This window comes from Macaca mulatta, chromosome 16, assembly GCF_049350105.2.
Source record: "Macaca mulatta isolate MMU2019108-1 chromosome 16, T2T-MMU8v2.0, whole genome shotgun sequence".
Taxonomy (NCBI): domain Eukaryota; kingdom Metazoa; phylum Chordata; class Mammalia; order Primates; family Cercopithecidae; genus Macaca; species Macaca mulatta.
In genome coordinates this window covers 2,887,105-2,911,836 of record NC_133421.1, presented here as the reverse complement: position 1 = coordinate 2,911,836, position 24,732 = coordinate 2,887,105, and the positions used below count along the sequence as shown (strand labels likewise).

At 44.2% G+C, this 24,732-nt stretch overlaps 1 protein-coding gene across 4 annotated transcripts in view; it reads left to right on the top strand.

Annotated features, from left to right (window-relative positions):
• Nucleotides 1–24,419, top strand: part of YWHAE (tyrosine 3-monooxygenase/tryptophan 5-monooxygenase activation protein epsilon) — a 59,975-nt gene extending 35,556 nt beyond the window's left edge. For 2 of the 4 annotated variants that reach the window (XM_015118180.3, XM_015118182.3), the window contains 5 exons: nt 3,798–3,997; nt 8,147–8,253; nt 8,974–9,180; nt 14,566–14,702; nt 23,440–24,419. In XM_015118180.3, coding sequence (XP_014973666.1) covers nt 3,798–3,997; nt 8,147–8,253; nt 8,974–9,180; nt 14,566–14,702; nt 23,440–23,492 — 704 coding nt within the window. In that variant the 3' untranslated portion in view covers nt 23,493–24,419. Of the gene's footprint in view, nt 1–3,797; nt 3,998–8,146; nt 8,254–8,973; nt 9,181–14,565; nt 14,703–20,582; nt 20,630–23,439 lie in introns of all 4 variants that reach the window. The other 2 variants (XM_015118181.3, XM_077969783.1) reach the window with 2 other exon arrangements.
• The last annotated feature ends 313 nt before the right edge of the window (nt 24,420–24,732 follow it).

Below are 24,732 nucleotides of genomic sequence, written 5' to 3'. Positions count from 1 at the left end.
TTTTTAGTAGAGACGGAGTTTCTCCATGCTGGTCAGGCTGGTCTTGATCTCCCGACCTCAGGTGATCTGTCTGCCTCAGCCTCCCAAGGTGCTGGGATTACAGGCGTGAGCTACCGTGCCCAGTCTAATTTGTGTATTTTTAGTAGAGACGGGGTGTCACCGTGTTGGCCAGGCTGGTCTTGAACTCCTGACCTCAGGTGACCAACCTGCCTCAGCCTCCCAGAGTGCTAAGATGACAGGTGTGAGCCACTGCACCCGACGTGTCATCCTTCTTTAATGGTTCAGAATTGCATTAGAAACCTCAGCTTGAGGTGTACAGTTAAACGTGCCACTTCTACAGGTACAATTCCGTGAGCTCTCCTTTGCACAAAAGCCCCTCACTTCACCCCTGCACCTTGATAACCATTTGCTTTGTCTTTTTAGTTTGTGTTTTTTGTAGTTTGATATAAATGGAATGACAGTCTTTTTAATCTAGCTCTTTTCACTTAATATCTTTTTGAGATTATTCCATGTTGTTGCTTGTTATCAGTTAATTATTTTCTCCTCTCCTCCTCTTCTCTTTCTGGACACAGGGTCTCTTGCTCTGTCATCCAAGCTGGAGTACAGTGTTAGGATTATACAAAGTAATTGTGGTTTTTACCATTACTTTTTTTTTTTTTTTTTTGAGACGGAGTCTGGCTCTGTCGCCCGGGCTAGAGTGCAGTGGCCGGATCTCAGCTCACTGCAAGCTCCGCCCCCCGGGTTTACGCCATTCTCCTGCCTCAGCCTCCCGAATAGCTAGGACTACAGGCGCCCGCCGCCTCGCCCGGCTAGTTTTTTGTATTTTTTAGTAGAGACGGGGTTTCACCGTGTTCGCCAGGATGGTCTCGATCTCCTAACCTCGTGATCCGCCCGTCTCGGCCTCCCAAAGTGCTGGGATTACAGGCTTGAGCCCGGCCACCATTACTTTTAATAGCAAAATCCGCAGTTAATTTTGCACCAACCTAATAGCTCACTGCAGGCCGGAATTCCTGGGCTCAAGCAGTTCTCTTGCCTTAGCCTCCTGAGTAGTTGAGACTACAGGCACACACCCCCACACCTAGCTAATTATTGCAGAGGCAGTGTCTCTCCATGTTGCCCAGGTTGGTCTCAAACTACTGGGCTTGAGTAATCCTCCTGTCTTGGCCTCCCCAAATACTGCGATTAGAGATGTGAGCTACTGTGCATGGACAGTGAATTCTTTACTTTTGAGTGGTGCCCATCTTACAGATATGAGCACCAGTTTGCTTATTCATTTCCCCTCTGGATGCACATTTGTGTGGTTTCCACTTTTTGGCTATTATGAATATAGTTGCTGTGAGTGAGTGAGTGTGTAAAAGTCTTTGTAAAGGTTTATTTTTCTTCTGTATAATACATAGAACTAGGATTGCTGAGTCATGTGGTAAATGTTTATTAAAACATTGCCAATTTTTTTTCAAAGAGACTTTACAAAATATTCTTTTTTTTATATTCCCAAAAGGATTAATTTTTTTTTTTTTTTTTTTTTTTTTGAGACGGAGTCTTGCTCTGTCTCCCAGGCTGGAGTGCAGTGGCGCGATCTCAGTTCACTGCAGCGTCTGCCTCTCAGGTTCAAGCCAGATCTCAGCTCACTGCAAGCTCCGCCTCCCGAGTTTACGCCATTCTCCTGCCTCAGCCTCCCGAGTAGCTGGGACTACAGGCGCCCGCCACCTCGCCCGGCTAGTTTTTTGTATTTTTAGTAGAGACGGGGTTTCACGGTGTTAGCCAGGATGGTCTCGATCTCCTGACGTCGTGATCCGCCCGTCTCGGCCTCCCAAAGTGCTGGGATTACAGGCTTGAGCCACCGCGCCCGGCCCAAGGATTAATTTTTGAAACATATTTTCCTGGATACATTAGGTACACTCCCCTTAATTTAGTAGTGTTTTGGTTTTTGTTTTGTGTTTTGGTTTTTTTTTTTTTTTTTGGATACGGGGTCTCGCTCTGTCACCCAGGCTGGAGTGCGGTGGCGCGATCTCAGTTCACTGCAGCGTCTGCCTCTCAGGTTCAAGCAATTCTCCTGCCTCAGCCTCCATGGTAGCTGGGATTACAAGCGTACACCACCATGCCCAGCTAATTTTTGTATTTTTAGTAGAGACGGGGTTTCACCGTGTTGGCCAGGCTGTTCTCGAATTCCTGACCTCAGGCGATCCATCAGACTTGGCCTCCCAAAGTGCTGAGATTACAGGCTTGAGCCACTGTGCCCACCCAATTTAGTAGTGTTTTATGAAGTCACTATCTCTTTATACCTGTTAGTTAAAGTATACTTATGCTTAGGGTGTTAATGAATGCTAAGGATGCTTATTTAAATGCAGATAATTTTTGTTGTTGTTGTTTTTTTGACACGAGTCTTGCTATGTTGCCCCGAGTGGCAATACAGTGGCGCGATCTCAGCTCACTGCAATCTCTGCCTCCTGGGTTCAAGCTATTCTGCTGCCTCAGCTTCCCAAGTAGCTGGGATTGTGGTGGTGTGCACATTGGTCAGGCTGGTCTTGAATTCGTGACCTCAAGTGTGATCTGCCCACCTTGGCCTCCCACAGTTCTGGGATTATAGGCGTAAGCCACTGCATCCAGCCTATTTTAATTAATTAATTAATTTTGAGGTGGAGTCTCCATCTGTTGCCAGGCTGGAGTGCAGTAGCACAGTGTTGGCTCACTGCAATCTCCACCTCCCAGGTTCAAGCGATTCTCCTGTCTCAGTCTCTGGAGTACCTGGGAGTACAGGTGCGCATCACCACGCCCAGCTAATTTTTATGTATTTTTTGTAAAGATGGTGTTTCACCATGTTGGCCAGAATAGTCTCTATCTCTTGACCTCGTAACGCGCCCACCTCGGCCTGCCAAAGTGCTGGGACTACCAGCATGTCCAGCCTCTATTTTAATTTTTTAGAGACAGGGTCTGACCGTGTTGCCCTGGCTGGTCTCGAACTCCTGAGCTCAAGTGATTCTCCTGCCTCAGTTCCCAAAGTGCTAGGGGTATGAGCCACTACTACTGGCGTAAAATGCAGATTCTTGAGTCTCATCACCAAAGATTCAAACGTGGGTAATGTTGGAGAGCCACGTGGTAATACAGCATCAAAATAAGTTTCTGTTAATGTATTCATTCAGTTACTATTTCTTGTGCTATTGCGCTTTGCATTCACACGCTGTTAGCTGTATTTCCCTATGCTTGCGATAGATCCCAAGGCTTCTCTGGGCCCCTTTCTTTGCTCGCCACCTAGTGGTAACAAATAGGAGTCATCAGAAGTTTCACCAGAAGGAGCTTCATACGAGGAAGGATAGAAAACATCCAAAGTCTGTTGGTGGCCAACCATACACTCCGTACATTTTTGCTGTATGAACAAATTGCCCCTTCTCTTGTTTTTTTGGAAATACTATTTATTTGTAAGACAATACGTTTTAGCATCTGTAAATTCTTAATCTTTCTCTTAAACTGGCGGCTTTTTTTTCCTTTTTTTTGGCTGGAAAATGGTTAGGTATGCCTAATTAGAGAGGTGCTTTCAGACCACACTAAATTATATTAGATAGTATATGAAGTCTTCCTGATTCCATAGAACTTACATTCTAGAGTCTTTGCATTGGCTCTTAGTTTGGTTTCCTTTACATGTTTTTGGCTTTTTACTCATACTAGTTTTGATGATTATGAAATTATTTTTGTTGAAAAATTTTTTTTCCAGTAGCTTGACAGAAAAAAACCTACTTTGAATGGGATATGTTAAGAAAACTTCCAGTTTGTAAGATCTGACTTTTCCTTTTCCCATGCAGAAATGGTGGAGTCAATGAAGAAAGTAGCAGGGATGGATGTGGAGCTGACAGTTGAAGAAAGAAACCTCCTATCTGTTGCATATAAGAATGTGATTGGAGCTAGAAGAGCCTCCTGGAGAATAATCAGCAGCATTGAACAGAAAGAAGAAAACAAGGGAGGAGAAGACAAGCTAAAAATGATTCGGGAATATCGGCAAATGGTGAGATTGCTGTGCCGTCGTCCCCCTTTATGCACAGTTTGAGTTACCTGTAGGACGGTACACTAAGAGGTTTTGAGAGAGAAGGAGACTGCATTCATATAACTTACATTACAGTATGTTATAATGTTTCCGTTATTAATCTTTGTGCCTAGTTTATAAGTTAAACTTTCCCATGGCTATGTATGTATAGGACAAAACATAGTCTATATCAGATTTGGTATTATTCATGGTTTCAGCACATCCACTGGCTGGTCTCAGAATGGATGCCTCTTGGGTAAGGGGGAACTGTTGTTATTTTCAAGCAAAATGATGACTGTTTTTTAAAAAAATACGGTGGGTTGGCTGGGCATGGTGGCTCATTCCTGTAATCCCAGCACTCTGGGAGGCCGAGGCGGGCGGATCACGAGGTCAGGAGATCCAGACCATCCTGGCTAACATGGTGAAACCCCGTCTCTACTAAAAATAGAAAAAATTAGCCGGGCGTGGTGTCGGGCGCCTGTAGTCCCAGCTACTGTGGAGGCTGAGGCAGGAGAATGGCGTGAACCCGAGAGGGGGAGCTTGCAGTGAGCCGAGATCGTGCCACTGCACTCCTGCCTGGGTGACAGAGTAAGGCTCTGTCTCAAAAAAAAACACACACACACACACACAACAAATATACTGGGTTAATTTGTCTCATTCCTCTTCCCCCCGGCCCCCCAGACTCACCTTGTCACCCAGGCTGGAGTGCAGTGGCACGATCTCCACTCACTGCAAGCTCCGCCTCCCGGGTTCACGCCATTCTCCTGCCTCAGCCTCCACAGTAGCTGGGACTACTGCGCCAGCCACCACACCCGGTTAATTTTTTGTATTTTTAGCAGACACGGGGTTTCACCGTGTTAGCCAGGATGGTCTCGATTTCCTGACCTTGTGATCCGCCCGCCTCGGCCTTCCAAAGTGCTGGGATTATAGGTGTGAGCCACCGTGGCTGGCCTTTTTTCTTTTTCTTTTTTTTTTGAGGCGAAGTCTCGCTCCGTCGCCCAGGCTGGAGTGCAGTGGCCAGATCTCGGCTCACTGCAAGCTCCGCCTCCCAGGTTCACGCCATTCTCTTGCCTCAACCTCCTGAGTAGCTGGGACTACAGACGCCCGCCACCTCGCCCGGCTAGTTTTTTGTGTCTTTTAGTAGAGACAGGGTTTCACCGTGTTAGCCAGGATGATCTCGATCTCCTGACCTTGTGATCCACCCGTCTCGGCCTCCCAAAGTGCTGGGATTACAGGCTTGAGCCATCGTGCCCGGCCCTTTTTTTTTTTCTTTTTTTAAAGAGGAAGTTTCGCCCTTGTTGCCCAGACTGGAGTGCAGTGGTGTGATCTCAGCTCATTATAACGTCTGCCTCCCGTGTTCAAGTGATTCTCCTGCCTCAGCCTCCTAAGTAGCTGGGATTACCGGTGCCTGCCACCACAACTGGTAAATTTTTGTATTTTTAGTAGAGATGGGGTTTCACCATGTTCGCCAGACTGGTCTGGAACTTCTGACCTCAGGTGATCTGCCAGTCTAGGCCTCCCAAAGTGCTGGGATTAGAGGTGTGAGGCACCACACCTGGCCTAGTTTTTTCAACAGAATAGAACATATCAGAGTGGAACACTGTAAGCATAAGGATTATTTAATGAAGTTATTTTACATACTGTGTGTGTAGATGCATATATAAAATGTTTCTTATTGTAGGTCTTGTTAAAAAAGTTGTATAGCCATCACTCTAATGCAGCAGTTTTCAATTAGAGGTGCTTTTGTCCTTCAGAGGACATTTGACAATGTCTAGAGATACTTTTGTCACTTAGGGGGTGCTGCTAGCATCTAGTGGGGTGGAGACAGGATGCTGCTAACCATTCTACTGTGCGCAGCACGGCCCCACAGCAAACTCCAGTAGTGCTGCTGGTGAGAAACTGATTTAGTGGAAGAGACAGGCACGTAACGCATGAACGAGAACAAGGAAGAGAATTACAGGGCAGGTGGAAAGTGAGCTTGGTTGGGAGAGGGAAAGGTGGGGGAACCACAGTTACTGACTCGCCAGCTGTACTGGGCACTGTCCTGAGTAGAGAAATATTTCTGTTATATGTATTTGTGTAAGGTAGTACGTGAAATCTTTAAAATAGCACTGGAAGGGGGAGGCATTATCCCAACCTATGAATGCACAAGCCAGGATTTTGAGTGTTTAACATACCTGAGGTCACTTAGAAAGTTGTGAGCTGGGGCCGGGCGTGGTGTCTCGTGGCTGTAACCCCAGCACTCGGGGAAGACAGAGGCAGGAGGATCGCTTAAGCCCAGTAGTGGGCAAAAAAGTGAGACCCTGTCTCTAAAATTGTAAGCTGGGGTTGATGTGTTAACCATTACCCTGAAATATGTTGGGTCAAAGAATTTGGTTGGTCAGTAGACAAGTTGAGTGTCCCAGTGGAAGGAGGAGGTGAGGAAGTTGAAAGTGCTAAAGAAACAAGCCCAGGAGCTCCACTGTGGGATTTCTGTGGGATTTTGGCTGCCTGGGAAAGGGAAGTGGGAATCAAAGACAGCAACTGATAAAGTGGGAGAAGACGTAAAAAGCTCAAGAGTCTGATGTCTTAGATGAGATACATGCATTAAAAAAGAAAAAGTGGCGAGGCGTGGTGGCTCATGCCTGTAACCCCAGCACTTTGGGAGGCCAAGGTGGGTGGGTCACACCTGAGGTCAGGAGTTCGAGAGCAGCCTGACCAACATGGTGAAACCCCGTCTCTACTAAAAATACAAAAATTAGCCAGGCATGGTGGCACGTGCCTGTAATCCCAGCTGTTCAGGAGGCTGAGACAGGAGAATTGCTTGAACCCAGGAGGCGGAGGTTGCAGTGAGCCAAGATCGAGCCACTACACCCCATCCAGCCTTGGCAATGAGTGCGAAACTCTGAATCAAAGAAGGAAAAAGTAAAAGAGTCCAGGTGTCTTGATGAGTCCATAAATAGAAATTACAAGAGAAGAGGAACTGAAAAAGGAAGCCATGGGCCCAGAGTGGAGTGTTACAATTCAGACTGCTAGTATAGGGCAGCGCGGTCATGGGTGTGGACAAGTGGAAGTCTTGGAGTAGAGAGCCAAGAGCTTGTCGAATGGAACACGGCCACACCATACCTTGGTGTGATCTCAGGTATCGGATGGGTTTGCTGTAGACATTGAGTGAATCTGGGAGAAGGGTGTAGAGATCTACTGAAGACAGAAGCTGAGAAATAGAATGTAGAATATCAGCTTGTGAGGAGGAAGGATTTGGAGTAATAGGAGAGCAGTCATTGACTGTGCAAGGAGCTAGGAGAACTTAGAAATCTTCCTTTTCCTAGACCAGTCTCTGTTGGAAAAGCCGTCAGGGCGGTGGTTTATTCAGAAAATGATTTTGCTTGGGATAAGGATGTGATTATAGAAGAAAAAGTGAGAGAATGTTTTACAGTGAAACGGAGGTTCCGGGGGCATGGAGAGGAACGAAAGGTTCAGCAATAGTGCATGAGTTAATAGCAAATAGGAAGCAAGCTGGGGATGTGCGTCCAGAGGTGGTGTACGCGTTCAGCATTATCAGTGGATAGAGATGGTGGCAATAGCTACTTTGGTAGATAGGTTTTTGGTGTCTTAACTAGTTACAGATCTCTGCCATTTAAGGAATTGCCTGGTGACTGTTAGGAATGTGAGTGCTGAAGGCAAACTGCCTGGGTTTAAATTTTGATTTTGTCCCTTGCAACTGGCCTGAGTTCAAATCCTAGCTCTGCTTATTAAATTCTTTTAAGTTGATCTTAGAACAATGTGTTTACATTGCTACCTTGTGGAAGAAGTTAATTCATGTAATTGACCAGCATTTATCAAGAAGCATCAGTGTTTTAGTCATTGGTAATTCTGTAACTGGACTGAGAAGGGAGTGTGGGGGCTGGCGTATGTGCGCCTGCATGTGTGTATGTAACAATAGCATGCAGAAAGGAAAAGATGCTTTTTATAACCTAGAGGCAGCTTTTCTCTGCTTTTGTGTCAAGAAGGAAGAAGGGAGTTGGGAGGTGGTTATTAATTCTTTTTAATACTAAGCTCTCCTCCTAAAAACCAGAGATAGAATGTGTAATAATTTGTAGAATTTCTAGACTTAATCAGATTTTTTAAAAAAATTTATTTTTATTTTTTCAGGTTGAGACTGAGCTAAAGTTAATCTGTTGTGACATTCTGGATGTACTGGACAAACACCTCATTCCAGCAGCTAACACTGGCGAGTCCAAGGTTTTCTATTATAAAATGTAGGTTCTATACTAGAAGGGAAAATGTAAGATTGAAAGTTGGTCCTTTTAGAATTACAACTTTTTTCTATGTGGGTTTTCAACTTTTATTTAAGAATAATTGTTCAATGTTAGAAGGATAGTTAATATTGGAATAAAAAGATGGACTATTATAAAAATGTAAAATTTTTAATAGTTACTCGTAGAAAACATAATTTTATATTTTCTGTTTTAGCATAAACAAGTTTCAGTCTTACTAATGTGTGTTAAACTGTTCTCCCATTTATACTTCAGATTGTTCCCAGCTTTTGCTTATTTTATATTCTTTGTTTTTGTGAGACCTATCCCATTCCCTTCCCCCAAGCGGCATACATTTCACAGTGCTTAGTGTTTTATATAGAAATTTTATTTTATTTTTAATAAACAGTCATGCCATTCCTTGGAACCACTTGCTTAATTCTGGTTTATTAGGTGATAATTTTGTTAATTTTTAGAGGCTCCTCAGTTAATTTCCTTGGGATTTTTGCTTATATTTAGTAATATGAAATGTCTAAGGAAAAACACAAAAGGAAGCCAATTATTCCTGAGGGTATTTAAAATTATTGAAGTATACCTGCTAATTGTTACATATATTTTTGTCGCATATTTTATATAATATAGAACAATTTTAGCTTATTTTCCTTTAAAAATCGTCATTCCTGGTTTAAAATTTTTTTTTTTTTAATTTTGGTTTTGTTTTAGGAAAGGGGACTACCACAGGTATCTGGCAGAATTTGCCACAGGAAATGACAGGAAGGAGGCTGCGGAGAACAGCCTAGTGGCTTATAAAGCTGCTAGTGATATTGCAATGACAGAACTTCCACCAACGCATCCTATTCGCTTAGGTCTTGCTCTCAATTTTTCCGTATTCTACTACGAAATTCTTAATTCCCCTGACCGTGCCTGCAGGTAAGTTGTGGGGAAGAAAAAAGCTCTCAGCTTGAAAGTTAAGGGGTAGCCGGGCGTGGTGGCTCAAGCCTGTAATCCCAGCACTTTGGGAGGCCGAGACGGGCGGATCACGAGGTCAGGAGATCGAGACCATCCTGGCTAACACGGTGAAACCCTGTCTCTACTAAAAAATACAAAAAACTAGCCGGGCGAGGTGGCGGGCGCCTGTAGTCCCAGCTACTCGGGAGGCTGAGGCAGGAGAATGGCGTAAACCCGGGAGGCGGAGCTTGCAGTGAGCCGAGATCGCGCCACTGCACTCCAGCCTGGGTGACAGAGCGAGACTCCGTCTCAAAAAAAAAAAAAAAAAAAAAAAAGAAAGAAAGTTAAGGGGTAGCTATTTGGATTTTCCGTATTGTTTCTTGGGCCTGCCTTTGTAGACTTGGCTGCGTATTGATTCTTTTGACTCTTACTGAAACTACTTTGGATAGTATTAAAACAGACCTATCTCAACCCACTAGCGTAGCAGTCAGGGTAAGTATTTTTATGTGGGATATTTTGGTAGATTGAAATCTAACGTGTTAAAATGAGTAGAGGAAGGGCCAGGCGCGGTGGCTCAAGCCTGTAATCCCAGCACTTTGGGAGGCCGAGATGGGCGGATCACGAGGTCAGGAGATCGAGACCATCCTGGCTAACACAGTGAAACCCCCTCTCTACTAAAAATACAAAAACTTAGCCGGGCGAGGTGGCAGGTGCCTGTAGTCCCAGCTACTGGGGAGGCTGAGGCAGGAGAATGGCGTAAACCCAGGAGGTGGAGCTTGCAGTGAGCTGAGATCCGGCCACTGCACCCCAGTCTGGGTGACAGAGCGAGACTCTGTCTCAAAAAAAAAAACAAAAATGAGTAGAGGAAGGAAATGAGAGGAATTATAAGATAGAATTATTTTAATTTTATATATTAGTTTTCAGTCTTTTTTTAAAATTTGAGACGATGTCTCACTTTGTCTTCCAGGCTAGAGTGCAGTGACGCCATCTCAGATCACTGCAACCTCCACCTCCTGGGTTCAAGTGATTCTTCTGCCTCAGCCTCCTGAGTTACTGGAGTTACAGGGGCCTGCCAACATGCCCATCTAACTTTTTTTGTGTTTTTAGTAGAGACAGGGTTTCACCGTGTTGGCTAGGCTGGTCTGGAACTCCTGACCTCAAGTGATCCGCCTGCCTTGGCCTCCCAAAGTGTTGAAAGTACAAGCGTGAGCCACCACACCCAGCCAGTTTTCTGTCTTTATGGGCATGTTTTTAATAGTTACTCTCGTCGAAAACATAATTTTATATTTTCTGTTTTAGCATAAACAAGTTTCAGTCTTACTAATGTGTGTTACACTGTTCCCCCATTTATACTTCAGCTTGTTCCCAGGTTTTGATAATGTAGATACAAATGTAAGGAATATTTGTATGTACATAGCTTTTTACTTTTAAAAAGTTGTGATAGCCTCGGCGCGGTGGCTCACACCTGTAATCCCAGCACTTTGGGAGGCTGAGGCGGGTGGATCACCTGAGATCAGGAGTTCGAAACCAATCTGACCAATATGGCAAAACTCTGTCTCAACTAAGAATACAAAATTAGCCGGGTATGGTGGTGCATGCCTGTAATCCCAGCTATTCGGGAGGCTGAGACAGGAGAATCGTTTGAACCCAGAAGGCAGAGGTTGCAGTGAGCCTTGATTACACCAGTACACTCTAGCCTGGGTGACAAAGCAAGACTTTGTTTCAAAAAATACACACGCGCGCACACACACACACACAATTTAGTGGCACCAAATACCTTGACAGTGTTGTGTAATCACCACTATTTATTTGAAAACTTTCTCTTCACCCCACACAAAGCAAATTACAGCCATTAAACAAACAATAACTTCATTTCCCCTCTGCCCACCTGCTAGTAACTTTTATTTTACTTTGTCATTATGAATTTTGCGCCCATTCTAGATACCTCATGTAAGTGGGATTATATAATATTTGTCCTTTTGTGGCTGTTTTTATTTCATCTAGCATCACGTTTTTATCCATGTAAAAGCATCAATCAGAGCTTCAGTCCTTTCCGTGACTGAATTCACACAATTCATTTTACGTGTTTTGACACATTGTTTAGTCATTAAACTTTGAGTGGTCAGTGGGTATCTTTCCACCCTTTTTCTGTGGTGAGTACAGTGCTGCTGTGAACATGGATGCATTAAGTATTTGCTTCAGTCCTTGTATTTAACTTCACCTTGAGGTGGAATTGGGACTGAAAATTCTGTGTGTACCTTTTTTTTTTTCCCCAGACAGGATCTTGTTCCGTCTCTGCAGTTGTGCACTCATAGCTCACTGCAGTCATGGCTTCCTGAGCTCAGCTGATCGCGTACCTGAGCCTCCAAGTAGCTGTCACTAGAGGAGGATGCCACCATGCCTGGCCTTTTCTTTTCTTTTCCTTTGTTTTTTGTTTGTTTTGTTGGTTTTTTTGTTGTTGTTTTTTTTGTTTTTTTTGAAGCAGAGCCTGTCACTGTTGCCCAGGCTGGAGTGCAGTGGCACAATCTTGGCTCACTGCAATCTCTGCCTCCCGGTTTCAAGCGATTCTCCTGCCTCAGCCTCCCAAGTATCTGGGATTATAGATGCCCACCACCATACCTGGCTGATTTTTGTATTTTTATGTAGAGACGGGGTTTCACCATGTTGGCCAGGCTAGTCTTGACCTCACCTTAAGTGATCCGGTCACCTCAGCCTCCCCAAGTACTGAGATTACAGGCGTGAGCCACTGCACCCGGCCTCTTTTAAATTTTTACAGTAAATATTGCAGTAGCAAAATGGTTGTTTTTTGCTTTTTTTTTTCAATGAAGTCTTGCTCTGTTGTCCAGGCTGGAGTGCAGTGGCGCGATCTCGGCTCACTGCAAGCTCCGCCTCCTGGGTTCACGCCATTCTCCTGCCTCAGCCTCCCGAGTGGCTGGAACTACAGGCACCTGCCACCAAGCCTGGCTAATTTTTTAATATTTTCAGTAGAGATGGGGTTTCACCGTGTTAGCCTGGATGGTCTTGATCTCCTGATCTCGTGATCTGCCTGCCTTGACCTCCCAAAGTGCTGGGATTACAGACGTGAGCCACCATGCCCGGCCTCTTCTGCTTTTTGTGTGTTTTTTTTTTTTGGTTTGTCGAGGACCACTGCTTAAGCCAAGTAGATTTTTTAAGTGAAAGCCTTTCAGAGATTGAGGAAAGTAGATTAACTGATACATTAGAACTTTAACGTTGACTATTACAGGCATGCTTCACTGTGCTCGACTGATTTTTTTTTTTTTGCATTTTTAGTAGAGACGGGATTTCACCATATTGGTCAAGCTGGTCTCGAACCCCTGACCTCAGGTGATCCACCCACCTCAGCCTCCCAGAGTGCTGGGATTACAGGCGTGAGCCACTGCACTCAGCCAATCTAAAAATATTCTAAATGGCTAGTTGAGTTTGTCCAGGATAGGGGTCATAACTGAAGAAGCTTTGGCTATTTAACTGATACTGGTGGTTGCACCTTTCCTTGTCAGACTCCAGTCTAGCTGTCCCACGTGTAGCTCCAGTTTTAAGTCACTTCCATGCCTTTGCTCATGCTTTTGCTTAAACTTGAAGTGTGTTCTTTTTGCTTTCTCCTGATCCATTAAGGTTAGCTCAAATTTGACCTTCCCATTAATTGCTCCTCCTGGGTCCCTGAGATACTTCATTTAGAGTAGCACTTGAGTCTTCGTCGTCTTCTTTTTTTTTTTTTTTTTTGGTTCTTTTTGTCCAGGCTGGAGTGCAGTGGCACAATTTCAGCTCACTGCAACCTCCGCCTCCCGGGTTCAAGCAATTCTCCTGCCTCAGCCTCCTGAGTAGCTGGGACTGTAGACATACACCACCATACTTGGCTAATTTTTTGTGTTTTTAATAGGTTTTGCCATGGTGGCCCGGCTGGTCTTGAACTCCTGGCCTCAAGTGATCTGCCCGCGCGCATTGGCCACCCAAAGTGTGCTGATTACAGGCGTGAGCCACCACACCCAGCCTCCTCCTTCTTTTAAAATAGTTACACATTTGTCCATCCTCCATTTCTAAAGTTTTAAGGTGATTGTGGACTTAGATTATGTCTCTCTTTTTTTTTTTCTATTGGTATCTGGTATCATTTCTTGGGCATAGTACACAGTATTCAGTAGGTGTGGATTTTCTTTTAAAACTGTAAAAGGCAGGCCGGGCGCGGTGGCTCACGCCTGTAATCCCAGCACTTTGGGAGGCCGAGGCGGGCGGATCACAAGGTCAGGAGATCGAGACCACGGTGAAACCCCGTCTCTACTAAAAATACAAAAAATTAGCCGGGCACGGTGGCGGGCGCCTGTAGTCCCAGCTACTCAGGAGGCTGAGGCAGGAGAATGGCGTAAACCCAGGAGGCGGAGCTTGCAGTGAGCCGAGATCGCGCCACTGCACTCCAGCCTGGGCGACAGAGCGAGACTCCGTCTCAAAAAAAAAAAAAAAAAAAAAAAAAAAAAAAACTGTAAAAGGCTTACATGACCACATTTCCGTGGCTTCTGTGTTGCCTTTTATTTTCTTTGCTTCCCTGCCTCCATTAATGTGAAATTAAATTTTATTAAACTTTGAGGTATTGTCCAAGATTTTCTTTTTGCATTAATACTTTGTTAAATATCTCGGGGGGGGGGTGGTTTGTACCATTGGTCCCAGCCACTCAAGAGGCTAAGGTGGGAAGATTGCTTGAACGCAGGAGTTCAGGTCCAGCCTGGGCAACATAACGAATCTCTTAAAAAAAAAACTTGGGGCCGGGCGCGGTGGCTCAAGCCTGTAATCCCAGCACTTTGGGAGGCCGAGACCGGCGGATCACGAGGTCAGGAGATCGAGACCATCCTGGCTAACACAGTGAAACCCCGTCTCTACTAAAAAATACAAAAAACTAGCCGGGCGAGGCGGCGGGTGCCTGTAGTCCCAGCTACTCGGGAGTCTGAGGCAGGAGAATGGCGTGAACCCGGGAGGCGGAGCTTGCAGTGAGCTGAGATCCGGCCACTGCACTCCAGCCTGGGTGACAGCGCGAGACTCCGTCTCAAAAAAAAAAAAAAAAAACTTGGCCGGGCACGGCGGCTCACTCCTGTAATCCCAGCACTTTGGGAGGCCGCGCCTCTGCAGATCGCGCCACTGCACTCCAGCCTGGGCGACAGAGCAAGACTCCATCTCAAAAAAAGAAAAAATAGTAGTGCTCCACATACCTTTAAGTTAATTTTTATTGTATTTGCTTTTTCTTTGTATCATTGTCACTATTACACACTGGAATAACTGAAGAAGAGATTGATGTCTAGCATGTCTTTTCTAATTCTGATTTTGGATTTAATTTTTATAATACATTTATTTAAATACCTTTAGGTTGGCAAAAGCAGCTTTCGATGATGCAATTGCAGAACTGGATACGCTGAGTGAAGAAAGCTATAAGGACTCTACACTTATCATGCAGTTGTTACGTGATAATCTGACACTATGGACTTCAGACATGCAGGGTGACGGTAAGCAAACACTAGGAAGTAAAAGAGGCACCTCTTTCAGTTGCAGGATTTGTTTTTACTCTCTGTAGACATTCCTTGGCATATCTTTACATCAAGCTACAATTTAGACTCACTGCCTGCTCTCTATGAAATTTTAATTATTGCCTTTATAGGAAATGGTGCTAAAGTACCGAGTTCCATTTTGGGGAACTTAGTTTAAGTCTTCCTTTACACTGTTTCAAAGGTTGAGGAAAGGAAAAGTGGAAAGCAAGTAGTTTATTTTATCTTCGTCCAGATTCAATTTTAGGGGGCTGAAGTTAACTGTATTTAAATCCAGATGGTATCAATAGGTATTTATGAAGTTTTTCTCTTTGTTGAAATTTTTTATCTAAAAGGGAACTAATTTCCCATTTACCTCTGGGGTTCAGCAGAGAAATTGTATGTTGGCCCTTGGGTCTTTTTTTTTTTCTTTTCTTTTCTTTTTTTTTTTTTTTGAGATGGAGTCTCGCTGCAACACCCCGGCTGGAGTGCAGTAGCATAATCTCGGCTCACTGCAAGCTCTGCCTCCCAGGTTCAAGCGATTCTCCTGCCTCAGCCTTCCGGAGTAACTGGGGTTACAGGCACCCGGTATCATGTCCACCTAATTTTTGTATTTTTAGTAGAGACGGGATTTCGTCATGTTGGTCAGGCTGGTCTTGAACTCCTGACCACAGGTGTTCCGCCCGCTTCAGCCTCTCAAAGTGCTGGGATTACAGGCGTGAGCCACTGTGCCCGGCTGTTGTTACTTTTAAGAGGTTTTCATTGCAAACAATTTAGCTAGAGTATTTTACTAAACTTAATTGTGATGGTGAGTGTGTGTGAATGTTTACTTTAAATACAGAAGCCCAAATTTGTTAACGTTTGTTGATTTTAAAGGAAATTTAATTCTCTCTCTCTAGAGAATCATTATTATCCATGGTAGATTGTTGAACAGGGGTGGAGAAGAAGACAAATTAGTGTGATATGAGCATTACATTACAAGATAGTTTTACATTTGGTGGTGCTGGTGCTGGTAGGAGGTTGGAAACAAAGTCTGTTGTCAGTTTTAGCTGCGATTCCTTTAAGCATGTTTCTTAAGCTGGGCTGGGCGCGGAGGCTCAGGCCTGGAATCCCAGCACTTTGGGAGGCCGAGACCGGCGGATCACGAGGTCAGGAGATCGAGATCATCCTGGCCAACACAGTGAAACCCCTGTCTCTACTAAAAATAGAACAGGTGTGTTGGCGGGCGCCTGTAGTCAGTCCCAGCTACTCAGGAGGCTGAGGCTGGAGAATTGCTTAAACCCAGGAGGCGGAGGTTGCAATTAACTGAGATCGTGCCATTGCACTCCAGCCTGGGTGACAGAGGGGAGACTCCATCTCAAAAAAAAAAAAAAAAAAAAAAAAAAAAAAAAAAAAAAGTTTCTTAGACTGAAACATATGTCGCGTTGCTTGAGGCTATCTGTAGTGTCTGTTGGGGAAATCGACCTGCTGTATTGTCTTTGGAAGTGTTACACTTTTTGAAAACGCTTCTGAAAGTGGGCACGTATGTGTCTTTTCTCTGAAAGGATCAAATCAGATTTGTGACTTTTGGGTTATGGTACTAAAGTGAGACTCAGCTTTTAATGCTTCCTAGCTCTAGGAAATGTTTAGGATTTGACTAAATCGGGATTGGCATGAGATACTCATATACATAGGACTTACTTACACGCTTGCAATAGTGCCAGATGGAGCCACGGACCACTTCCCAGCGCAGCATTTCAGGCTGCTACTCCCAGTCCTTGGAACTCAGAAACAATTTACCAACTCTGAACAAGTGGCTTCCAGCTTGAAATCTATCCCACTCTGGTTGCGGTGGCTCATGTCTGTAATCCCAGGACTTGGGAGGCCAAGGTGGGATGATGCCTGAGCCTAGGAGTTCAAGACCAGCCTGGGCAACATAGTAAGACCCTGTCTTTAAAAAAATGAAAAGAAAAAAAAGGCCGGGCGCAGTGCTATGTGCCTGTAACCCCAGCTACTTGGGAGGCTGAGGCAGGAGCATTGCTTGAACACAGGAGGTGGAGGTTGCGGTGAGCTGAGATCACGCCACTGCACTCTGGCCTGGGAGACAGAGCGAGGCTTCATAGAGCAAGACTTTATCTCAAAAAAAAAAAAAAAAAAAACTCCAGTGAGGTTGGGGGATCTTGAGGCTGCAGTGAGCCTTGATTGCGCCACTGCATTCTAACTTGGATGACTGAATGAGGTGCCATCTCTTAAGGGAAAAAAATTGTTTTAACAACTATGAAGAAGAATGGCCAAACAGCTGTGGACTCCTAACAGTCATCCCCAGCTCAGATACTAGCATCTCTCTGCCTGTTGATGGAGGGAAAGCACGTGGAGAGTTTGGGAAGCGGGATTGACTTGAGGAAATGATACCCTCTCACCCCTGGGGATGGGTGTTTGAGAGTAAAAGTAATAAAAAGTAATAAAGGTGACTTGACTTGAATATGTGTGTGTGTATGTGTATTTTATTATTTATTTGTTTATTTTTATTTATTTATTTATTTTTGAGACGGAATTTTGCTTTTGTTGCCTAGGCCAGAGTGCAGTGGTGCTATCTCAGCTCACTGCATCCTCTGCCTCCCAGGTTCAAGTGATTCTTCTGCCTCATCCTCCCTAGTAGCTGGGACTGCAGGTGTCCGCCACCACGCCTAGCTAATTTTTTGTATTTTTAATAGAGACAGGGTTTTACTATGTTATGTTGGCCAGGCTGGTCTCAAACTCCTGACCTCGTGATCTACCCATCTCGGCCTCCCAAAGCGCTGGGATTACAGGTGTGAGCCAGCGCGCCCGGCTCATTTTTTGGTTTGTTTTGGTTTGTTTTGTGATGCGGAGTCTCCCTGTGAGCCACCGTGCCTGGCCATTTTCATTATTATTTTTTTTTTAAATAAAAACATTGCCAGGCACAGTAGCTCATGCCTGTAATCCCAGCACTTTGGGAGGCCGAAGTGGACGGATCACCTGAAGTCGGGAGTTCGAGATCAGCCTGACCAACATGGAGAAACCCCGTCTCTACTAAACATACAAAAATTAGCCAGGCGTGGTGGTGGGCACCTGTAATCCCAGCTACTCAGGAGGCTGAGGCAGGATAATCACTTGAACCCGGGAGGCAGAGGTTGCGGTGAGCCAAGATCGCTCCATTGCACTCCAGCCTGGGCAACAAGAGCAAAACTCCCATCTCAAAACAACACATTTGATGCCAGCTCATGACTAGGTCCTGGATTACAAAATTAAATGGTTTATAGTTAGTAGTGGTTCTGTAGCTCATTATCACTGATAACCAAGAGTTGATTAATGAAAGTAGACTACCTGTCAGTCTACATACAGAACTAACGATATCCCTTATTCTTGGTTGTCGAGTACAGTTTTAGGAAATGGATCATCTTTTTTTTTTTTTTTGAGACGGAGTCTCGCGCTGTCACCCAGGCTGGAGTGCAGTGGCCGGATCTCAGCTCACTGCAAGCTCCGCCTCCCGGGTTCACGCCATTCTCCTGCCTCAGCCTCCCGAGTAGCTGGGACTACAGGCGCCCGCCACCTCACCCTGCTAATTTTTTGTATTTTTTTTAGTAGAGACGGGGTTTCACCGTGTTAACCAGCATGGTCTCGATCTCCTGACCTCGTGATCCGCCCATCTCGGCCTCCCAAAGTGCTGGGATTACAGGCTTGAGCCACCGCGCCCGGCCTGGATCATCTTAAAATAGGGTAATACATTCAGGCGCAGTGGCTCACGCCTATAATCCCAGCACTTTGGGAGGCCGAGGCAGGCGGATCACCTGAGATCGGGAGTTCGAGACCTGCCTGACCAACATAGAGAAACCCCATCTCTACTAAAAATACAAAATGAGCTAGGCATGGTGTCGCATGTCTGTAATCCTAGCTACTGGGGAGGCTGAGGCAGGAGAATCGATTGAGCCTGGGAGTTGGAGGTTGCGATGAGCTGAGATCACACCATTGCACTCCAGCCTGGGCAACAAGAGAGAAACTTCATCCAAAAAGGGGTAATAACTTCGCAGTTTTAAAAAATCTAGTGAAATTCGGCTGGGCGTGATGGCTCACGCCTGTAATCCCAGCACTTTGGGAGGCCGAGGTGGGCAGATCAGGAGGTCAGGAGATTGAGACCATCCTGGCTAACACGGTGAAACCCTGTCTCTACTAAAAATACAAAAAAATTAGCCGGGCGTGGTGCGGGCGCCTGTAGTCCCAGCTACTCGGGAAGCTGAGGCAGGAGAATGGTGTGAACCCAGGAGGCGGAGCTTGCAATGAGCCGAGATCCTGCACTCCAGCCCTGGCAACAGAACAAGACTCTGTCTCAAAAAAAAAAAAAAATTCATTGAAATTAATTTGCATTCCGTTCCTTATTGGGTCTGTAAATCACTTGATTAAATTTGGTTAAGCAGACTAATTTTCACAATTAGTTTTTATTAAATGAAATATTTTTATTTATATAATGTTCCCAGTCATGAAATGGTTCAACAGTGAAAAATTCAGGTTGTCTGCTGACGTTCTGGTACAACTAACAAACTGAATACACAAATATTTGTGGGTACAGAGAAATTTTTCATCAGTTTGAGAAGTTGAATTTGTCAAAAAATAGAGTATTTACTTTTTTCTTTTTTTTTTTTTGAGACGGAGTGTCACTCTGTCGCCCAGGGTGGAGTGCAGTGGCGTGATTTCTGCTCACTGCAACCCCCACCTCCCGGGTTCACACGATTCTCCTGCCTCAGCCTCCCTGAGTTGCTGGGACTACAGGTACTACAGGTACCCGCCACCATGCCTAATTTTTTTGTATTTTTAGTAGAGACAGGGTTTCACCTTGTTACCCAGGATGGTCTCAATCTCCTAACCTCGTGATCCACCTGCCTCGGCTTCCCAAAGTCCTGGGATTATAGGCCTGAGCCACCGCACCTGGCCTAGTATTGCATTTTTTTAATAAATTGGTTTTGAACTAGCCGGGCGAGATGGCGGGCGTCTGTAGTCCCAGCTACTCGGGAGGCTGAGGCAGGAGAATGGCGTGAACCCGGGAGGCGGAGCTTGCAGTGAGCTGAGATCCGGCCACTGCACTCGAGCCTGGGCGACAGAGGAGACTCTGTCTCAAAAAATAAATAAATAAATAAATAAATAGGTTTTGAAACTGCAATGGTGCCTGCCTGTAATTTTAGCTGTGTGGCACTGTGAGGCAGAAGGATCACTTGAGCCCAGGAGTTGGACACCAACTTGGGCAACATAAAACTTCATCTCACGAAATAAAATACTACTTCTGTGACTTGGGTTCCATGGTGATTATAGGAGAATCGTCATGAAATTGGCAGTTTACTAGGATGTGACTTTGCATTTAGTTTAAGAATTATTTAGAGTTTTTTTTTTTTTTTTTTTTAAGAGACAGGGTCTTTATGTCTTTTAACTTTAGAATATATTAATGTCTGTCCCAGCATGTTGGAACATAATTTCTTTAAAGGGAGGGATCATTGCTTTTTCTCAAGTGATTTTAGTCCCTTTACCCTGTGATAAGAGGACTATTTCATATACGAATCCATGGATAGGAAATATGTGTTCTCTCTGCCTGTTCCTCTCCCTCCAGAATGTAGATACACTGGGCAAAGAAACATATCCAGGGAATCCTTTCTCCCCTAGTATCTGTATGCCTTTCAAGAGGCTAGTACACCCTTCGCAGAGTACGAGGAAGGAGGAGACAGATTGTTTCTTAGAGTGAAGTTTACACGAAGTAAAAAGACCCAAGTCTGGCTCCTATGTCATTGATGTTTTCCTTTGTCCTGCTCTGTTGGTTTATTTTTCTTGTAATGTTGCTATCATATGATTGTTCTCCCTCCCTTTTTCCTTGCAATATAGATTCCTAAAGGAAAGCCCAACTCTTCCTTTCCTAAAAACTCTACTTTGTAAGTCATGTTCATGGCACAATGAATTCTGCTTTCAGTTTTGGTTCTTCACTAATCATGCCTATGTATGATCGTCCTGTTGCTTACAGACTCTGCCTGTTCCACTTTCCAGGGCGCTGACCTAAGCCTTTTCTGGCCTGCTCCTCCTGCCTACTGTGGTTGGGTGTGATGTATATGACAGTGACATTTTTACGCCAAAGTTACTTGGAACTTCTGGCACATCTCATGGTTGCTTACGAGCGAGTTGTGTTCTAGTGTTGTGTGTTAACGATATTTTGGCAGCGATTTGCTGTTAACGAGAGTGAATGTTCCTGTCATGTTTCCTGCATTTGAATACATTACTGTCCTTTGAAGAACAGTTGGGTATCCATCAGTTCTTTCATCCCTAAGCAATTTTTTTTTTGCCTTTGCATGTTTTTTTCTGTATTATGAATTAAAGATCTTCATGTATCTTAAGTAGTTTTTTAATTTTTTACACTTTTTTGAGACAGAGTTTCGCTCTTGTTACCCAGGCTGGAGTGCAGGGGCGCGATCTCGGCTCACTGCAACCTCCGCCTCCCGGGTTCAAGCCATTCTCCTGCCCAGCCTCCCGAGTAGCTGGGATTACAGGCATGCGCCACCACGCCCAGCTAATTTTTTGTATTTTTAGTAAGAGACGGGGTTTCTCCATGTTGGCCAGGCTGGTCTCAAACTCCCAACCTCAGGTGATCCAACCACCTCGGCCTCCAGAAGTGCTGAAATTATAGGCGTGAGCCACCATGCCTGGCCAGTTTTTTAAATTTTTTAAAGACAGGGTCTTGCTTTGCCACCCAGCCTGGAGTGCAGTGACTTCAAAGCTCACTGAAGACTGTAACTCCCCCCACCTCAGCCCCCCAAGTACTGGGACTATAGACATGTGGTCCCATTCCCAGCATACATACTACTTTTAGTTTGTTTTTTTTTGTTTGTTTGTTTTTGAAGACTAGAGTCTCACTCTGTCACCCAGGCTGGAGTGCAGTGGCGTGATCTTGACTCACTGCAACCTCCGCCTCCTGGGTTGGAGCGATTCTCATGCCTCAGCCTTCCAAGTAGCTGGGATTACAGGCATGTGCCACCATGCCTGGCTAATTTTTTGTATTATTTTTTCAGTAGCGATGGGGATTCACCATGTTAGCCAGGATGGTCTTGATCTCCTGACCTGATGATTCGCCTGCCTTGACCTCCCAAAGTCCTGGAATTGCAGACATAAGCCACCACACTCGGCCTTATTTTTATTTTTTGTAGAGACAGGGCTTCACTGTGTTGCTCAGGCTTACGTGTTTTTTTTTTTTTTTTTTTTTTTTTGAAGTCACAAATCAATGTCAAACATTTCCATCACAGAAGAGATTTTAAAACTGTCTTCACTGAAACCTTAATGCTGTGACATTTATCACTTTGAGATCTTTTAGGCTGTTTCAAAGCTGTCCTCAGTGTAAATGCTTCATGTTTGTAGGCAGCTAGTTTGGTGGTGTTTGTCCATCCTATTTAAATAATTTAACAAGCATTATGAATGGATGGTCATCTGAACGTTTATGATTCTTGGGTTGATTTTTCATTTATTTATTTATTTATTTATTTTATTTATTTTATTTTATTTTTTTGAGACGGAGTCTTGCTCTGTCACCCAGGCTGGAGTGCAGTGGCCGGATCTCAGCTCACTGTAAGCTCCTCCTCTCGGGTTCACGCCATTCTCCTGCCTCAGCCTCCTGTGTAGCTGGGACTACAGGTACCCGCCACTTCGCCCAGCTAGTTTTTTGTATTTTTTAGTAGAGACGGGGTTTCACCGTATTAGCCAGGATGGTCTCGATCTCCTGACCTCGTGATCCGCCCATCTCGGCCTCCCAAAGTGCTGGGATTACAGGCTTGAGCCACCGCGCCCGGCCGATTTTTCATTTATTTTGATTCAAACTAGTTAAGTATGTAGGAATTGTAAGTGGGTTTTTTTAAGTACAAGTGAATGTAACTTTTACCTGTTACATCATTTTTAAGAGAAAAGCCTGCATGCTTCTTTATTTCGGCTGACTTGTTTAATGCATACTAATAGGTAGACACCCTCCAACCAATAGGCTGGCTTTCTATTGCATGTCATAGTGCAGTTGAAACTCCTTCGGGTAATCACCCTGTTTAAAGGCGAAAGACAAATAGCATGAGTGAAGTGGTCCAAATGCCGTTCTTTAATAACCTCAGTGGTCTGATTTACTTTGAGCATGCTGTGTTTCACTCCGCAGTAGAATCTGATTATAGTTTGGTGTATCTGGCCAAGATACAAAAGGTGAAATACTCATAACAGCAGAACCCCACAATAAAATACTGTAGAACTTCTTGAGAACAGTTTATTGCTCAGTGAACTGTTTTGAATCATTTCTGAAAATTAGCTTGTGGGTAAATTAGATTTTGCAAAAAGTTTGCAAAATACTCTTTGATTCTTGAAGAGGTGAGGTTATTGAGAAAGAGTGTTTTGACCCAAGATTTATGTGAAAGCTTGAACGTCATTCTAGTAAGATGGTTTCCTTGGCTGTCTACTTTAAGAGCTTGTTTAGCATAAAAGCATTGAGTTGTACTGTGCATCAGTTTTTTCATTCTGTTGACCAATAAATACTTTCAGGACCATAATCCCTTCTTGGCTTAGGCATCTCAGGTGTCAAGAATGATAGAATTCCTTTGCCTGTGTTTAATACCAATCGTAGCAAATAGAAGGAGTCTTTATGCTTGGAATGACACCTTTGTTTGTGGCTACCATAGCCTGATGTAGTCAGTACGAAATAATTTAACTTTTTTTCTTTTTTTAACAGGTGAAGAGCAGAATAAAGAAGCGCTGCAGGACGTGGAAGACGAAAATCAGTGAGACATAAAAGCCAACAAGAGAAACCATCTCTGACCACCCCTCCTCCCCATCCCACCCCTTGGAAAGTCCCCATTGTCACTGAGAACCACCACATCTGACTTTTACATTTGGTCTCAGAATTTAAGTTCCTGCCCTGTTGGGTTTTTTTTTTTTTTTTTTTTTTTTGGTTTTTTTTTTTTTTTTTTAAACAGTTTTCAAAAGTTCTTAAAGGCAAGAGTGAATTTCTGTGGATTTTACTGGTCCCAGCTTTTAGGTTCTTTAAGACACTAACAGGACTGCATAGAGGCTTTTTCAGCATTACTGTGTCGTCTCCGTGCCAGATGTGGCGAGATCACCATTAGAAATGGAAATCACATTTGAAAGCCATTAGACTTCTAGGTGATGCAAGCATCTAAGAGAGGTTAATCACACTATAGAGGCATAAGTGGTATCAGTTTTCTAATTGTTTAAACTGTATTTTATACCAGTGTTTGAAAGTAATTGGGTGTTAGCTTGAGATGGTTAAAGGTTGTTTTGGGGAGGGAGTTTGTTGTAATGGTTTTGCTGTAAAAAAATGTTTCAAACTCTGCTGAAATGTTGCTGAAAAGCATGGTGCTGGTAACAGTTCAACAATCCGTGGCTGCTCATTCTTGCCTACTTTACTCTCCCACTGAAGCAGGTTAGCGTTGAAGGTGGTATGGAAAAGCCTGCATGCCTGTTCAATTCTTTGTTTCTTCTCCTTCCCCCTCCCCCTACCTCCTTCCCCTCACTTCTCCCCTCCTTCGCTCGCTCAACCTCTTTTGTTCAGTATGTGTAACTTGAAGCTAATTTGTACTACTGGATATCTGACTGGAGCCACAGATACAGAATCTGTATTGTTCTTACTGAAACACAGCATGGAATTAACATTAAACTTAAATAAAACAAACCTAAATTAAAAATGCCAAATATCATCGCGCCTCCATCCTTTATACTTCTAAAATAAAATCTCTAGTCCAAGCACACTGACAGTATTATGTTTGCCTGAATGTGAAACATTCCTCCTTTTTTCTTCCATAAATAATTTGTTTGCTTCCCAAAGATGTATATTTTGGAAAAAATTTGCCTGTAGCCTAGTTGTGAAGAACACTGAGTCAGCTGATGGTGTGTCTTGTCCTCCAGACCGGGCAGCAACAGGGTATTTATTTTAATCATTAAAGTACAACCTGAGTAGTACAAGGTGTAATTATGGATCATTAAGCGTAGTATTTTGTACAACCAA